This window comes from Drosophila miranda, chromosome XR (genome assembly GCF_003369915.1).
Source record: "Drosophila miranda strain MSH22 chromosome XR, D.miranda_PacBio2.1, whole genome shotgun sequence".
Lineage (NCBI taxonomy): Eukaryota > Metazoa > Arthropoda > Insecta > Diptera > Drosophilidae > Drosophila > Drosophila miranda.
The window spans coordinates 50,820,771-50,835,581 of NC_046674.1; the positions used below are offsets into that span (position 1 = coordinate 50,820,771).

General features: G+C 41.5%; 1 protein-coding gene across 1 annotated transcript in view; it reads right to left on the reverse strand.

Moving 5' to 3' along the window:
- Window positions 1–5,094: 5,094 nt before the first annotated feature.
- LOC117186141 (39S ribosomal protein L3, mitochondrial-like) overlaps window positions 5,095–14,811 on the reverse strand; it is a 65,043-nt gene continuing 55,326 nt past the window's right edge. The window contains exon 4 of the mRNA XM_033386319.1: window positions 5,095–5,578. Coding sequence (XP_033242210.1) covers window positions 5,158–5,578 — 421 coding nt within the window. The 3' untranslated portion in view covers window positions 5,095–5,157. The remainder of the gene's footprint in view (window positions 5,579–14,811) is intronic.

Consider the following 14,811-nt stretch of genomic DNA (forward strand, 5'->3'; position numbering starts at 1 on the left):
TGCTCGTATATCCCACCTTCTTCGGATATTTCAATTTATGAGCAGCACTTGTCCGCTTTAACCGCTGTTTCTTCCTCGCTATCTGATAAAGATCGTATGATAGTTCTTGGTGACTTCAACTTGCCAGGAACTGTTTGGTCTTCGGTAAACGAGTCTAGTATCCTAGTGCCCATGTCACGACATGACTTTGTTGACGGCTTGCTTGACCTATCCCTGTCTCAAGTCAACCATGTGAAAAATTCCTTGGGTCGATTGCTTGATCTGTGCTTTGTATCGGATCCGACCATAGTGTTGTTAACCCGAGCCCTTCCGCTCACTATACCTGAAGACGCCTACCACCCTACTTTCGAGGTGTCGCTAGATATAGGACCAACTGTATTGGATCGGTCGAGTAGGCTGCCCGAACGTGTCCGCTGCTTTCGTAAAGCCGAGTTTGCGAAGCTTAATAACCTCATCAGGGATTTTGATTGGTCCGCTTTGTACTTGTGCACTGATATCATAAAAGGCATAAACATTTTTTACAATGCTCTTGGCACATTTTTCGATTCTTGTGTCCCGCTTTCTTGTCCGACTAGATCTGGAAAACCCCCTTGGTTTACCAAAGAGTTATCCAGTCTAAAAAACTTAAAATCAAGACTTTATAAAAAATTTCAAGAAGTGGGTTCTCCTACTTCTCACTCTCGCTATGTATTAGCTCGGTCAAACTTTTTAGTTCTTAATGCTCAATGCTATAAGAACTACCTATCTCGATGCAGGATACGTTTTTCTCAGGACCCTAAACAGTTTTACAGCTTCGTAAACAGTAAGCGTAGAACGTCCGCACACCCATCCTCGCTATCATTTTGTAATACGTCGGCAAATAATGATCAGGCAATTGCCGATCTTTTTGCCCAATTCTTCCAAACCACCTATTCTGAGGAAAGCTACTCTGGTCATCCGTACCCATACGGTTTACCGAGGTCGAACGGCATTTTCAGTCCCTTGTTAAATGAATGTTTCCTACTGCATGATCTTCGACTAGTAAAGCCGGTGTTTTCACCGGGTCCAGACGGGGTTCCAGGTTGTGTACTCAGGTACTGCGCCGAGGCTCTGTGTGGACCTTTGCTTAAACTATTCACCCTATCCATTGATTCTTCTTGCTTCCCCCCGATCTGGAAGGAATCGTTTATAATTCCTCTCCATAAAAAAGGTAGCAAGTCTGATGCAAAAAATTATAGAGGTATAGCAAAGTTATCCGCTATTCCTAAAATTTTTGAGAGGGTTTTAACTCCGCACTTGCAACATCTCTGCAAGTCACTTATATCTCCAACTCAGCATGGATTTATAAGGCGGCGATCAACCACCACGAACTTGTTATTAAAGGCTTTCAAGGTAACTTACAGACGGATGTTATTTACACCGACTTCAGTAAAGCATTCGACTCTGTAAACCATTCCCTTTTAGCGCATAAACTTGACCTTTTAGGGTTTCCGCCCAACCTCCTGAGATGGATTTCTAGCTATCTTTGTTCTAGGTCTCAAAGAGTCCTCTTCAAAAACTCCCTCTCTTTCCCAGTAAAGGTTTCTTCGGGAGTACCACAAGGCAGCCATCTAGGCCCCTTACTCTTCACACTCTTTATTAATGACTTACCTTCAGTATTAACATACTCTCGAGTACTTATGTATGCGGATGATGTTAAACTCTGTGTCCAGTACAAGGACATTTCATTTCATTCTCGCTTGCAATCCGATCTCAATAACTTTCAGTCATGGTGTTGTGCAAAATTGTTACACCTTAATGCCTCGAAATGCAAAGTTATGACATTTCATCGTTTGGTGGTTCTCTTGAGAGAATTACCCTGGTGGATGATCTGGGTGTTATGTTAGACCCCAAGTTAAAGTTTTCCGAACACATTTCTACCATGGTAAATAAGGCCATGGGCGTGCTTGGGTTTATAAAGAGGTGGTCAAAGGAATTTGACGACCCCTATATAACAAAGACTCTCTATACCTCGCTTGTTCGTCCGATCTTAGAATACGGCTCCTGTGTATGGTGCCCTCAGTACAAAGTACACCAGGACCGTATAGAATCAGTACAGAAAAACTTTTTACTCTTTGCTCTGCGGGGCCTTAACTGGGATGCGGGTGTAAGACTCCCATCTTACTCTAGTAGACTACTATTAGTAAACCTCCCATCCTTAGTTAACCGTAGAAAAATGCTTGGTGTGATATTTATGCACAACTTGATCAGGGGTGACATAGACAGCCCTGATCTGTTGAGCCGCATAAACTTCACGATTCCTATTAGACTGACTAGAAATTTTATACCGTTGTTCCTTCCACTTTGTAGATCGAATTATTCCTTGCATGAACCGTTTAGGGTCTTATGCTCGGATTATAATTCCCTCTACCATATTATATCCACCACTAATTCTCTTCCTCTTATTAAATTATTAATCCTTACACACCTTTCTATTAATTAGTAACTGTAGTGGTATTTGTACTTTGATTGCATGCTTAGTTTCTTAGTAAGTTTAGTACTAATTTTCCTCGAATGTTAGTCTAATAGCTATCTTTCTTGCATGTTCGCGTTTGGTTCGGCTACGCACCGCGCGTCATGCGGCAGCGCCCCTCGGTCGGTTGGGCGGGAGGAGGGCTGCGTTTTGCCTGGGATCCGCGCGTAACAGCCTTCTGCTGGCGACACACGGGCCACTTGACGGTGCAGTAACTGCATCGCCTCTTGAAAGATGCAGTCATTGCATGTCAACGTCCACAACAACAAGCATGTAAACGTCCTGTCTGGTAACGTTGGTAACATCGTAATAGTCTTCCACCATCCTCTGAATAATGTCATCCAATGATACAGCTAGGAGGCAAGACCGCGGTGAAGGCAAGTGTGATTTCCCGCTTACCGGCCCAAAGACAACCCAGCCCAGCTCGGTTGCAGCCGCATATGGTCCCTGTCCGGCAAACGTCACGATCTAATTGGAAATCCCAAATGTCCGTGATCCAGTCCAATGAATATCTTCGTCACTGCGTTTGTGTGGGGCCTAATTGGCAGGCTAGCATTAACGCCTTAAACATCTCGTCGGTGTAGAGTCAGCATCGGCATGCTCAGGCTCGAAACGGAATACACGTTTCACAACGCATAGCGAATTGGCTTGCCTGTTCCACGATGGTTAGCTCCCTGGAGGATCCACCTCCAAACCACTGAATATTTAGATGTCTGGCGGAGAAGCTCCGTTGAAGTCCCTCAGCCTTTAACTGCATGTTGCCCTCCCCACAGATTGGACAACCTCTGAGACGGCTCTCTTTTTGCTCGCCGCGGTATTGGTCGATCCCTGCATGTAGCAATCGGCGCCTTGGTTCCCACCCTTCGATGTCCACGATAGTACACACCACGATAGCGCACCACGCACTAAAATGCACAATAGTTGGGAAAGGTATAATCGTCACAGCATGCCTTGCCCACTCCACTCGCTTGCTTGTACGGAGTTTGGCCACAAGTTCTTCAGAAGTGTTGGGTTGCTTAAATGCTGATCTGCCCTCGCTGACTGCAAGAAGGCAGTGAGATTACTCACACGGCTTGCAAAGGGAATAATCTTCGTCAGGCTGTGCTCCGAAATATTGGGCACCTCTCGTATTCCACTCAGCTGGCTGCGTACAAGCTACTCCGGTCGACCATATCTGAAACACAGCTGCTCCACAACAGCTCTCACGTTGCTCGGATGAATCAAGAAAGACTTGACGGTCTCGCGGTCTTCATCCTTCAGTGCCTTCAACACGCGTTGGTTGTTCTCCGGATTTGTACAGTTGTACGCTTGCGTTGTCTCAGTATATGTACAAAGAAAGATCGTCCAATCCTCGGGCTGACCTTCAAATACTGGCAGATCAGGAAGCTTGCGGGGCATATAGTTTCCACTGCTTCCATTTGGTGTCGTCCAGACGTACGATCCAGCTAGTGGCGTCGGCGTCGTGACGTTACAGATGCCTACACACGGCGGCACGACTCCATGCGCTGTCTGCGCTGTACTGGCTGCGCAAAATGGCGTAAAATAGCTGCTACTCGCAAGCAGTGGTGGTCCGCTATAGGATGGCGACTGCTCACTCCGTCCCCGTTAGGTATTACGTGCTCACATTGTTCTGGGCTCTTGCCCCTTGTCCTTTTCAGCTCCTGCTCCAACGATGCAATTCTCTCCAAGAGATCCAGCAGTAGAGGTGGCTCGTTCTGTCCAAGTGCGGAAACTCCTGCTGTGGTCGTAAAACTTCTGGTCGTAAAACTACCAAGGTGGCCGTAATGGTTTGGCTAGGAATCAGCGGAGCCGACGTAACTATTACTTTCGACTTCGGCGGCCTGTTTCCTGCACCACTACTTCCAGATTGCGAAGACGCACTAGTTGTTGTGGAGGTGGATTGCCCCTCCATTATTCGGTTACTTTTTCTGGGAGAATTTTGCATCCTTCTATTTCCCAGAAGCTCCAGATAATCGACGCTCCCTGCGTCTGCTTTGGGTCGCTGCCTGCAGCCCAGTCCAAATATCCACGCTGTCCGCGTTCCTCTGGGCGCTGCCTGCAGCCCAGCTCATATCGACGCTGCCTGCATCCCTAGAAATTCTCTAACTGGAGGTGATTGACTGCCTGTACTCCAGCGCAAATTGCCCTTGCAGTTCCTTGCCTGGGACTGTGATGAAAATACCATGTCGGTGGTCACGCGGAGATGCCTTTAACAGCATCAATCAATCGGCAACAGTTATTGTCGCATGCAGCTGCTGCTGCTGGCCCCTGCTGGTTCTGAGCTGCCGCACCGCTGCTAAGCTGTTTTATTCTATGAAGTACATCGATACATAACCTAGCAAAATATCGCCAAAAAATTCTTACCGCAGTATGTCCTCCTGCTTTAACCACGAGACAGTGAAACAGTGAAGCTTAAAACCCAGGCGGCACCTCATGGTAGCCGAAAGTATGTCCGTTCGTTTGTAGCTAGAAATTCACCTTTTATCGATATACATTAAATACTAGATCTAATACTACCCCGCCTATAGCGGTCAATTATCGTCCGACGACACTTACCATACTCTTTTTACGTTTGGTTTGTTCTTTTTCATGGCTTTATATAGTTTATTTTGTATAACTTTCATTTTATTAGATATAAAGACTTTTATAATTGATAGAAAATAAAACTAATCACTCTTGTATATAATAGTTTCATCCTTAAATTTGTGCATCTGTTCATACCAAATGTCCTCAAAAGTAGTGTCCACCTCACCGCAAAATGTCGGAAATGGCGGAGCTTGCTTCAGCTTCCGCAGGGGCAAAATCGTATCGTATATATATACGAGGCCACCGGTAGGTCCAGGCACTGAGCTACCTTGCACCCACATGACATTGTACTTTGCGTTAGTGCGCCAAATTCGCAGGCCTTTAAGAACACGCCAACGATTACCCATATGACCAGGCATCTTTGTACCAGGCCAGACACGTCCCTTTTCGCCACCACCTCCAATGTTACCGGGACGGCGATGAGTCTTGGTAACGCCATGTGAAGCAGGCATGCCCTTGTAGCCGTGTCGCTTGACTACACCTTGGAAGCCGTGGTCCACGCTATAACGAAAAGCCAGACAAATTAAAAGCTATTAGACCATTCATTAATCTAAATATAACTAAAATTCCATTTTAATATTGCAAAGTTAGATAGTACAGAAAAATTCATCAAGAATTTTGCATTTAAATTGTTAAGCAGGTTTTATTTATACATAGTTGGCAATCACAATGACACGAAGCCATCTCTCAGTTCGCAGATATCGTTTCACAGTTTCGTGGTGTCTGAGCAAATCTCTTATTTGAGGGACACATTGAGAAAAGATCAAATCAGTTTTTGCTCAATTCACTCAAGCAAAGACAGATTTTTTAGCCTCTTTTGCTACTGTCTTTCACTGGGCAATTTGTTGCGAACAAACGACAAAGGTGTCTTTTGCGTATGAACATATGCGTGCTTGTTAGAGTGGTTCCTATTTGACTATTGACGCTTAAAAAAACTAGCAAAAGTCAGAAACTTTGCAAATCTATAAAAATCTTGTATGTGTGTAAAGTGTTGTTAGTGTTGTCGTCTCGACCGGACACAAAAAACATATAACACAAGCGAAGACACAGAAAATGTTCTGCTCAGTGAGAGAGCGAGTGTACGTGGTTTTCTGTTTTGTCAGTGACCAGACCGACCACACAGGAAAAAAGTGTTGACCGCTATTTTCGAGCTCTGCTCAAAGCACTTTTAATTCATAGTTTTTGAATTTCTGATTTGTCTTATTTATTATATTTTGTAATCCCTTTATTTTGATTTTACGATAATTCTAGTGAAATTTCGAGTGGAATTAGCCATTTATTGTCATATAAAGTTTCTATGTTGCAAGCTTTGCAATAAATAAACGAGGAAGAACGTTGTGAGTTTCTGCAGCGACCGCAGCTCTACATTTATACCCGATACATAGTCGGTACGGCTCTCCTCCGCCAGACAGCGCTAACATTGAACGACACGACAGAGTGCGTAGCGACAGAAAATTGATTTGTTACTTTTGGCTATAATAATAATCCGATCTGATCAAAATTCGGCAGTCTGGTACATATGGTCATTCTCTATGATTGCGGATGCCACAGATTTTCGTCCTTTGCGGAGCGGAAGTGAGTGGCGCAAAATTTTGAAATACACTTGTAACAGTGACATATCGCAGAAGTCTGGATACAAAATGTCGTTGCTCTAGCTCTAGTCTTAGAGCACTAGGCGCTCATAGGGACGGACAGACAGACAGGACTCAATCGACTCGGCCATTGATGCTGATCAACAATATATAAATTTTAATTTTATTTCTTTCAATTTTTATTTTATTTTATTCGGTTTGAGATAGGCGTGGCGACGGCCGACGCGGTTGATTTCTCCCCCCGAACTAATCTACTGCTTACAAGTAAGTTCCCAGCACTCCCGACGCTCACTGCTCGTTCTGCAACATTGTTGCGTACCCAAAACTCCGGTGTCGCTGGGCAACATCCCCTGTATAACGGCTGATCTTGTTTTTATATATTTTTTCGATCGATTGTGTTAACTCCTCCTTCACTTAAGTGGAAGACGTCCTCGGATTCCTTTAAGCCGTCAATTAGCATTTGGAGGTCACGTTGGCGTCTGTTTCTCGGAGCCAATCCAGATATTATCGGTCTTCTTACGAGTCCTGATTCCAGTTGGTCGATGTGTCGTAAGTTTCCATACTTAACCTTTATAAGTACGGCAAGCTCGGTACGTCTTCATGGTTTGTTATGTCGAGGAATGTGGATACTGTTGATCCTGGAGACTTCCTCGCGTAGTTCTGTTTATCGATTGTATCCACTATGTCGTTTATGATGATTATGCCATCATCGATGCGTGTTACAGGTTCGAGATGGCTGGGCCGAGTTGGACAGTGCGCGATGACACCGGAGTGTAGTTGCTGCGCACAAGTTGTGTAGGGAAGTTTTTTACAGAATGTTGTTGTAAGAGTGGTAGCGCAGTTTCCGATAGCTGTAACATGGTTACCACCGTCGGCAATTTTTCGTCTTCGGCGAAGTTAATTGTGATGCCGTTGTGCTCAACAGGGTGATTACAGATTAATCTTACAGAATATATATTTTTTTTTTTGCAAACTAGGTAAGGCTTAGGAAAGAATTCATTATTAAATAAAACTTTGATTTTAGCTTCCTCTATTAAATCAGTAATAGTTAAATTCGTAGAGTGTTCATTAATTATTCTTCTCAAATCGTGAGAGTCTAATACGAAAGGGTTAACAATTCCTATCTTTGCAAGTGTAACTGATAACATTAATGCTTTTAATTCTGAAATAATTATTCTGTTTCTTGAAAGTAATGTCTCATTTGCGATTGTAGGAATTGGTTTCTTAACTCTTCTCTATCCTCTATTATTGTTGTATATTGAATAGTGAAGAGGAATATGAACTCATTATGAACTGATGTCTATCTTAAATTGTCCTTGTGGACCACCCTTCCTTTTATTAGGACCGTTGTCCCCAAGTCTGCCTCGATTTTATTTTCGGTGTACAAAGGTGTCAGTTTGTTTCCTAATCGTTTGTTTGCTTTTACAAGGACTGTGTCACCTACTTGAAACTGTCTATCATGTCTTACTTCATTCAGTTTTTTCATTTGGAGTTGTTGTGCTTTATGAACTCTATTCCTGATTTCCACCTCAAGTTCAGGGGAGGACGAGTGAATTAAATCGACCGGACGTTTCTTCGTTACGGAGTGAACTGTGTTATTGTATTCAATAGTTGCTTGAAGTATCGTTTCCACAGTATTTGTAAGCTTCCTTTGGGCTGTTAAACATCTCGCAATGTCATTAAGGGTGCTATGGAATCTTTCGACTTGTCCATTGGAATTACTATGAAGTGGTGGAGCATTTATAATTTGAATGTTATATTGGTTACTTAATAATGATTTTATTGTCTCGGACTTTATGGAAGGTTCGTTATCGCAATAGATCGTCTTGGTGTTCCGGTAAAAATTGATAAGTTGTAAAATTGCTGATTGTATGTCAACTATTGTTCTTGAAGCGATGGGTTGGACAACTGCAAATTTTGAAAGCTTGTCTATGCATGTGAGGAAATATTTTTTATCGGTTGAATATACGTCGATATGTAGCATTTCGCCCACATACGAGGGTATGGGTGTTTCCCCAAGTATTTGTTTTTGTGGGTGTCGGTTGTACTTGGCCGTTTGACAAATTTTGCAATTTGCAACAACCTCGACTGCTAATTTGGTCATTTTCGGGAAAAAATAGTCTTGTAAAATTTGTTTTACATTCTCCTGTGCCGCCCTATGGGCTCTATTGTGTTCTGTAATAACTATTTCTTTTTGTTCGTTCTTGTCCAAAATGTCATTTACTATATGTTTTGTGTATCGGAATATTGTTGTTGGAAATGTTTCTATTAATTTATGTTGAATGAATGCTAATATGGGTAATTCGCAGTGGATTGCATTTACATCTTTTTTGACAGCGTCACTTATTTTTTTAATTAACGAGTCCCTACTTGAGAAATATATTGTATGTCGGATCTTTTCACCGAACAAAATGGTTGTGCGATTTGAAGCTACTTCATGTTCCTCTATTATAATTTGGTTTCGAAAACAGTTGATTGGTTTGTCTGTTGATTCTATAGTGTATGTAAGTGATATTTTGCTGTGTATTGTGGCCCTGTCTGACTGTGCATCATCTTCTAAGGTATGGATGTTGTGTCGTGTTAGTGCGTCAGCGACGAAGTTTTCTTTTCCTGGCTTGTAGAAGATATTTGCATTGTACTCGTCTATGAGAGCTTTCCAACGTCTTATTTTTGCGTTTGGGTTGCGATCAGAAACTGCAAACGTTAGAGGCTGATGGTCTGTAAAAATATTTAAATTTTTTACTCCGTATAGATAGTTTCTGAGGTTTTTCAAAGCCCAAACTATAGCGAGCAGCTCTCTTTCGTTTGTTGCAAAGTTAAGTTCCCTATCATTTAGTGTCCTTGATATCATGGTAATTGGCTTCCCGTCTTGTGATAAGACGGCTCCCAGACCGAAGGACGAAGCATCTGTTGTTAGGTCAAATGCTTTCTTATAGTCAGGATAGAGTAACATTACGCTTTCGGATGCCAGAATCTCTTTTAGTTTATTGAATGCCGCGCACTGACTTTCGTCTAATTTGACTGGTATTTTCTTTGACTGTCCGGCGCTTACCTTGCCATTTTCGCCCTTAAGGATGTCACTTATGGGTTTAGCTATGGATGCAAAGTCTTTAATAAAACATCTATAGTAACTTGCAAGTCCAAGGAATGATCTGACGTTGAACAAAGTGGTTGGTTGTTCGTAGTTACGAATCGCTTCCACTTTATTGGGGCATGTTTTTATACCATTACTTGAGACGACAAATCCTAAGTATTCGACATTCTCCTTGAAAAAGTGCGATTTTTCGCGCGAAACTCTCATATTGGCATCGTACAGTTTGTCTAAGACCCATGCGATATGCTTGACATGGCTTTCCATGTTTTCGGAAAAAATGATTACATCATCGACATAAACATAGCAAGTTTTCCCAATTTGCTCTCTGAGCACGTCGTCAATGGCCCTCTGAAAAATACTAGGTGCATTTTTCAAGACAAAGGGGAGTCTACAGAACTCATACTTCCCATTTGCTACGGAGAAAGCTGTTTTTTCTCTATCTTTTTCTGCAAGTAAAATCTGATGGAATCCAGATTTAAGATCTAGGGTTGTAAAGTATTTAGCTGTACCCAAGTTGGATAATATAGAAACTATATTGGGAATGGGATATTTGTCATCTGTTGTTTTTAAATTTAGTTTCCTGAAATCTATGACCAAACGTTTTTTTTTTATTTCCCTGTTCATCGGTAGCTTTTTTGTCTACAACCCAAACGGGGTTGTTGTATGGTGACCGAGACGGTCGTATTATACCACCTTTCAACAAGTCTTGAGTTTCTGCATTTACGAATTCTGAAACGCCCATTGGATATGGGTACAATTTTGAATATATGGGATCTTCATTTTCTGTTCGGATAGTGCCAATGATATTTGTATTATATGGGAGTGCTTCATTTGGGTCTGCGAAAACCCCTGTTCGGTTTCCTAACATCAGCTGAAACTTTTGGGATATAGTCTCAGGGACCTGTATTTCCTCGATATTTGTGAAATTTATGTTTGTATCTTGTATGTGTGTAAAGTGTTGTTAGTGTTGTCGTCTCGACCGGACACAAAAAACATATAACACAAGCGAAGACACAGAAAATGTTCTGCTCAGTGAGAGAGCGAGTGTACGTGGTTTTCTGTTTTGTCAGTGACCAGACCGACCACACAGGAAAAAAGTGTTGACCGCTATTTTCGAGCTCTGCTCAAAGCACTTTTAATTCATAGTTTTTGAATTTCTGATTTGTCTTATTTATTATATTTTGTAATCCCTTTATTTTGATTTTACGATAATTCTAGTGAAATTTCGAGTGGAATTAGCCATTTATTGTCATATAAAGTTTCTATGTTGCAAGCTTTGCAATAAATAAACGAGGAAGAACGTTGTGAGTTTCTGCAGCGACCGCAGCTCTACATTTATACCCGATACATAGTCGGTACGGCTCTCCTCCGCCAGACAGCGCTAACATTGAACGACACGACAGAGTGCGTAGCGACAGAAAATTGATTTGTTACTTTTGGCTATAATAATAATCCGATCTGATCAAAATTCGGCAGTCTGGTACATATGGTCATTCTCTATGATTGCGGATGCCACAGATTTTCGTCCTTTGCGGAGCGGAAGTGAGTGGCGCAAAATTTTGAAATACACTTGTAACAGTGACATATCGCAGAAGTCTGGATACAAAATGTCGTTGCTCTAGCTCTAGTCTTAGAGCACTAGGCGCTCATAGGGACGGACAGACAGACAGGACTCAATCGACTCGGCCATTGATGCTGATCAACAATATATAAATTTTAATTTTATTTCTTTCAATTTTTATTTTATTTTATTCGGTTTGAGATAGGCGTGGCGACGGCCGACGCGGTTGATTTCTCCCCCCGAACTAATCTACTGCTTACAAGTAAGTTCCCAGCACTCCCGACGCTCACTGCTCGTTCTGCAACATTGTTGCGTACCCAAAACTCCGGTGTCGCTGGGCAACATCCCCTGTATAACGGCTGATCTTGTTTTTATATATTTTTTCGATCGATTGTGTTAACTCCTCCTTCACTTAAGTGGAAGACGTCCTCGGATTCCTTTAAGCCGTCAATTAGCATTTGGAGGTCACGTTGGCGTCTGTTTCTCGGAGCCAATCCAGATATTATCGGTCTTCTTACGAGTCCTGATTCCAGTTGGTCGATGTGTCGTAAGTTTCCATACTTAACCTTTATAAGTACGGCAAGCTCGGTACGTCTTCATGGTTTGTTATGTCGAGGAATGTGGATACTGTTGATCCTGGAGACTTCCTCGCGTAGTTCTGTTTATCGATTGTATCCACTATGTCGTTTATGATGATTATGCCATCATCGATGCGTGTTACAGGTTCGAGATGGCTGGGCCGAGTTGGACAGTGCGCGATGACACCGGAGTGTAGTTGCTGCGCACAAGTTGTGTAGGGAAGTTTTTTACAGAATGTTGTTGTAAGAGTGGTAGCGCAGTTTCCGATAGCTGTAACATGGTTACCACCGTCGGCAATTTTTCGTCTTCGGCGAAGGTAATTGTGATGCCGTTGTGCTCAACAGGGTGATTACAGATTAATCTTACAGAATATATATTTTTTTTTTTGCAAACTAGGTAAGGCTTAGGAAAGAATTCATTATTAAATAAAACTTTGATTTTAGCTTCCTCTATTAAATCAGTAATAGTTAAATTCGTAGAGTGTTCATTAATTATTCTTCTCAAATCGTGAGAGTCTAATACGAAAGGGTTAACAATTCCTATCTTTGCAAGTGTAACTGATAACATTAATGCTTTTAATTCTGAAATAATTATTCTGTTTCTTGAAAGTAATGTCTCATTTGCGATTGTAGGAATTGGTTTCTTAACTCTTCTCTATCCTCTATTATTGTTGTATATTGAATAGTGAAGAGGAATATGAACTCATTATGAACTGATGTCTATCTTAAATTGTCCTTGTGGACCACCCTTCCTTTTATTAGGACCGTTGTCCCCAAGTCTGCCTCGATTTTATTTTCGGTGTACAAAGGTGTCAGTTTGTTTCTTAATCGTTTGTTTGCTTTTACAAGGACTGTGTCACCTACTTGAAACTGTCTATCATGTCTTACTTCATTCAGTTTTTTCATTTGGAGTTGTTGTGCTTTATGAACTCTATTCCTGATTTCCACCTCAAGTTCAGGGGAGGACGAGTGAATTACATCGACCGGACGTTTCTTCGTTACGGAGTGAACTGTGTTATTGTATTCAATAGTTGCTTGAAGTATCGTTTCCACAGTATTTGTAAGCTTCCTTTGGGCTGTTAAACATCTCGCAATGTCATTAAGGGTGCTATGGAATCTTTCGACTTGTCCATTGGAAGTACTATGAAGTGGTGGAGCATTTATAATTTGAATGTTATATTGGTTACTTAATAATGATTTTATTGTCTCGGACTTTATGGAAGGTTCGTTATCGCAATAGATCGTCTTGGTGTTCCGGTAAAAATTGATAAGTTGTAAAATTGCTGATTGTATGTCAACTATTGTTCTTGAAGCGATGGGTTGGACAACTGCAAATTTTGAAAGCTTGTCTATGCATGTGAGGAAATATTTTTTATCGGTTGAATATACGTCGATATGTAGCATTTCGCCCACATACGAGGGTATGGGTGTTTCCCCAAGTATTTGTTTTTGTGGGTGTCGGTTGTACTTGGCCGTTTGACAAATTTTGCAATTTGCAACAACCTCGACTGCTAATTTGGTCATTTTCGGGAAAAAATAGTCTTGTAAAATTTGTTTTACATTCTCCTGTGCCGCCCTATGGGCTCTATTGTGTTCTGTAATAACTATTTCTTTTTGTTCGTTCTTGTCCAAAATGTCATTTACTATATGTTTTGTGTATCGGAATATTGTTGGAAATGTTTCTATTAATTTATGTTGAATGAATGCTAATATGGGTAATTCGCAGTGGATTGCATTTACGACATCTTTTTTGACAGCGTCACTTATTTTTTTAATTAACGAGTCCCTACTTGAGAAATATATTGTATGTCGGATCTTTTCACCGAACAAAATGGTTGTGCGATTTGAAGCTACTTCATGTTCCTCTATTATAATTTGGTTTCGAAAACAGTTGATTGGTTTGTCTGTTGATTCTATAGTGTATGTAAGTGATATTTCGCTGTGTATTGTGGCCCTGTCTGACTGTGCATCATCTTCTAAGGTATGGATGTTGTGTCGTGATAGTGCGTCAGCGACGAAGTTTTCTTTTCCTGGCTTGTAGAAGATATTTGCATTGTACTCGTCTATGAGAGCTTTCCAACGTCTTATTTTTGCGTTTGGGTTGCGATCAGAAACTGCAAACGTTAGAGGCTGATGGTCTGTAAAAATATTTAAATTTTTTACTCCGTATAGATAGTTTCTGAGGTTTTTCAAAGCCCAAACTATAGCGAGCAGCTCTCTTTCGTTTGTTGCAAAGTTAAGTTCCCTATCATTTAGTGTCCTTGATATCATGGTAATTGGCTTCCCGTCTTGTGATAAGACGGCTCCCAGACCGAAGGACGAAGCATCTGTTGTTAGGTCAAATGCTTTCTTATAGTCAGGATAGAGTAACATTACGCTTTCGGATGCCAGAATCTCTTTTAGTTTATTGAATGCCGCGCACTGACTTTCGTCTAATTTGACTGGTATTTTCTTTGACTGTCCGGCGCTTACCTTGCCATTTTCGCCCTTAAGGATGTCACTTATGGGTTTAGCTATGGATGCAAAGTCTTTAATAAAACATCTATAGTAACTTGCAAGTCCAAGGAATGATCTGACGTTGAACAAAGTGGTTGGTTGTTCGTAGTTACGAATCGCTTCCACTTTATTGGGGCATGTTTTTATACCATTACTTGAGACGACAAATCCTAAGTATTCGACATTCTCCTTGAAAAAGTGCGATTTTTCGCGCGAAACTCTCATATTGGCATCGTACAGTTTGTCTAAGACCCATGCGATATGCTTGACATGGCTTTCCATGTTTTCGGAAAAAATGATTACATCATCGACATAAACATAGCAAGTTTTCCCAATTTGCTCTCTGAGCACGTCGTCAATGGCCCTCTGAAAAATACTAGGTGCATTTTTCAAGACAAAGGGGAGTCTACAGA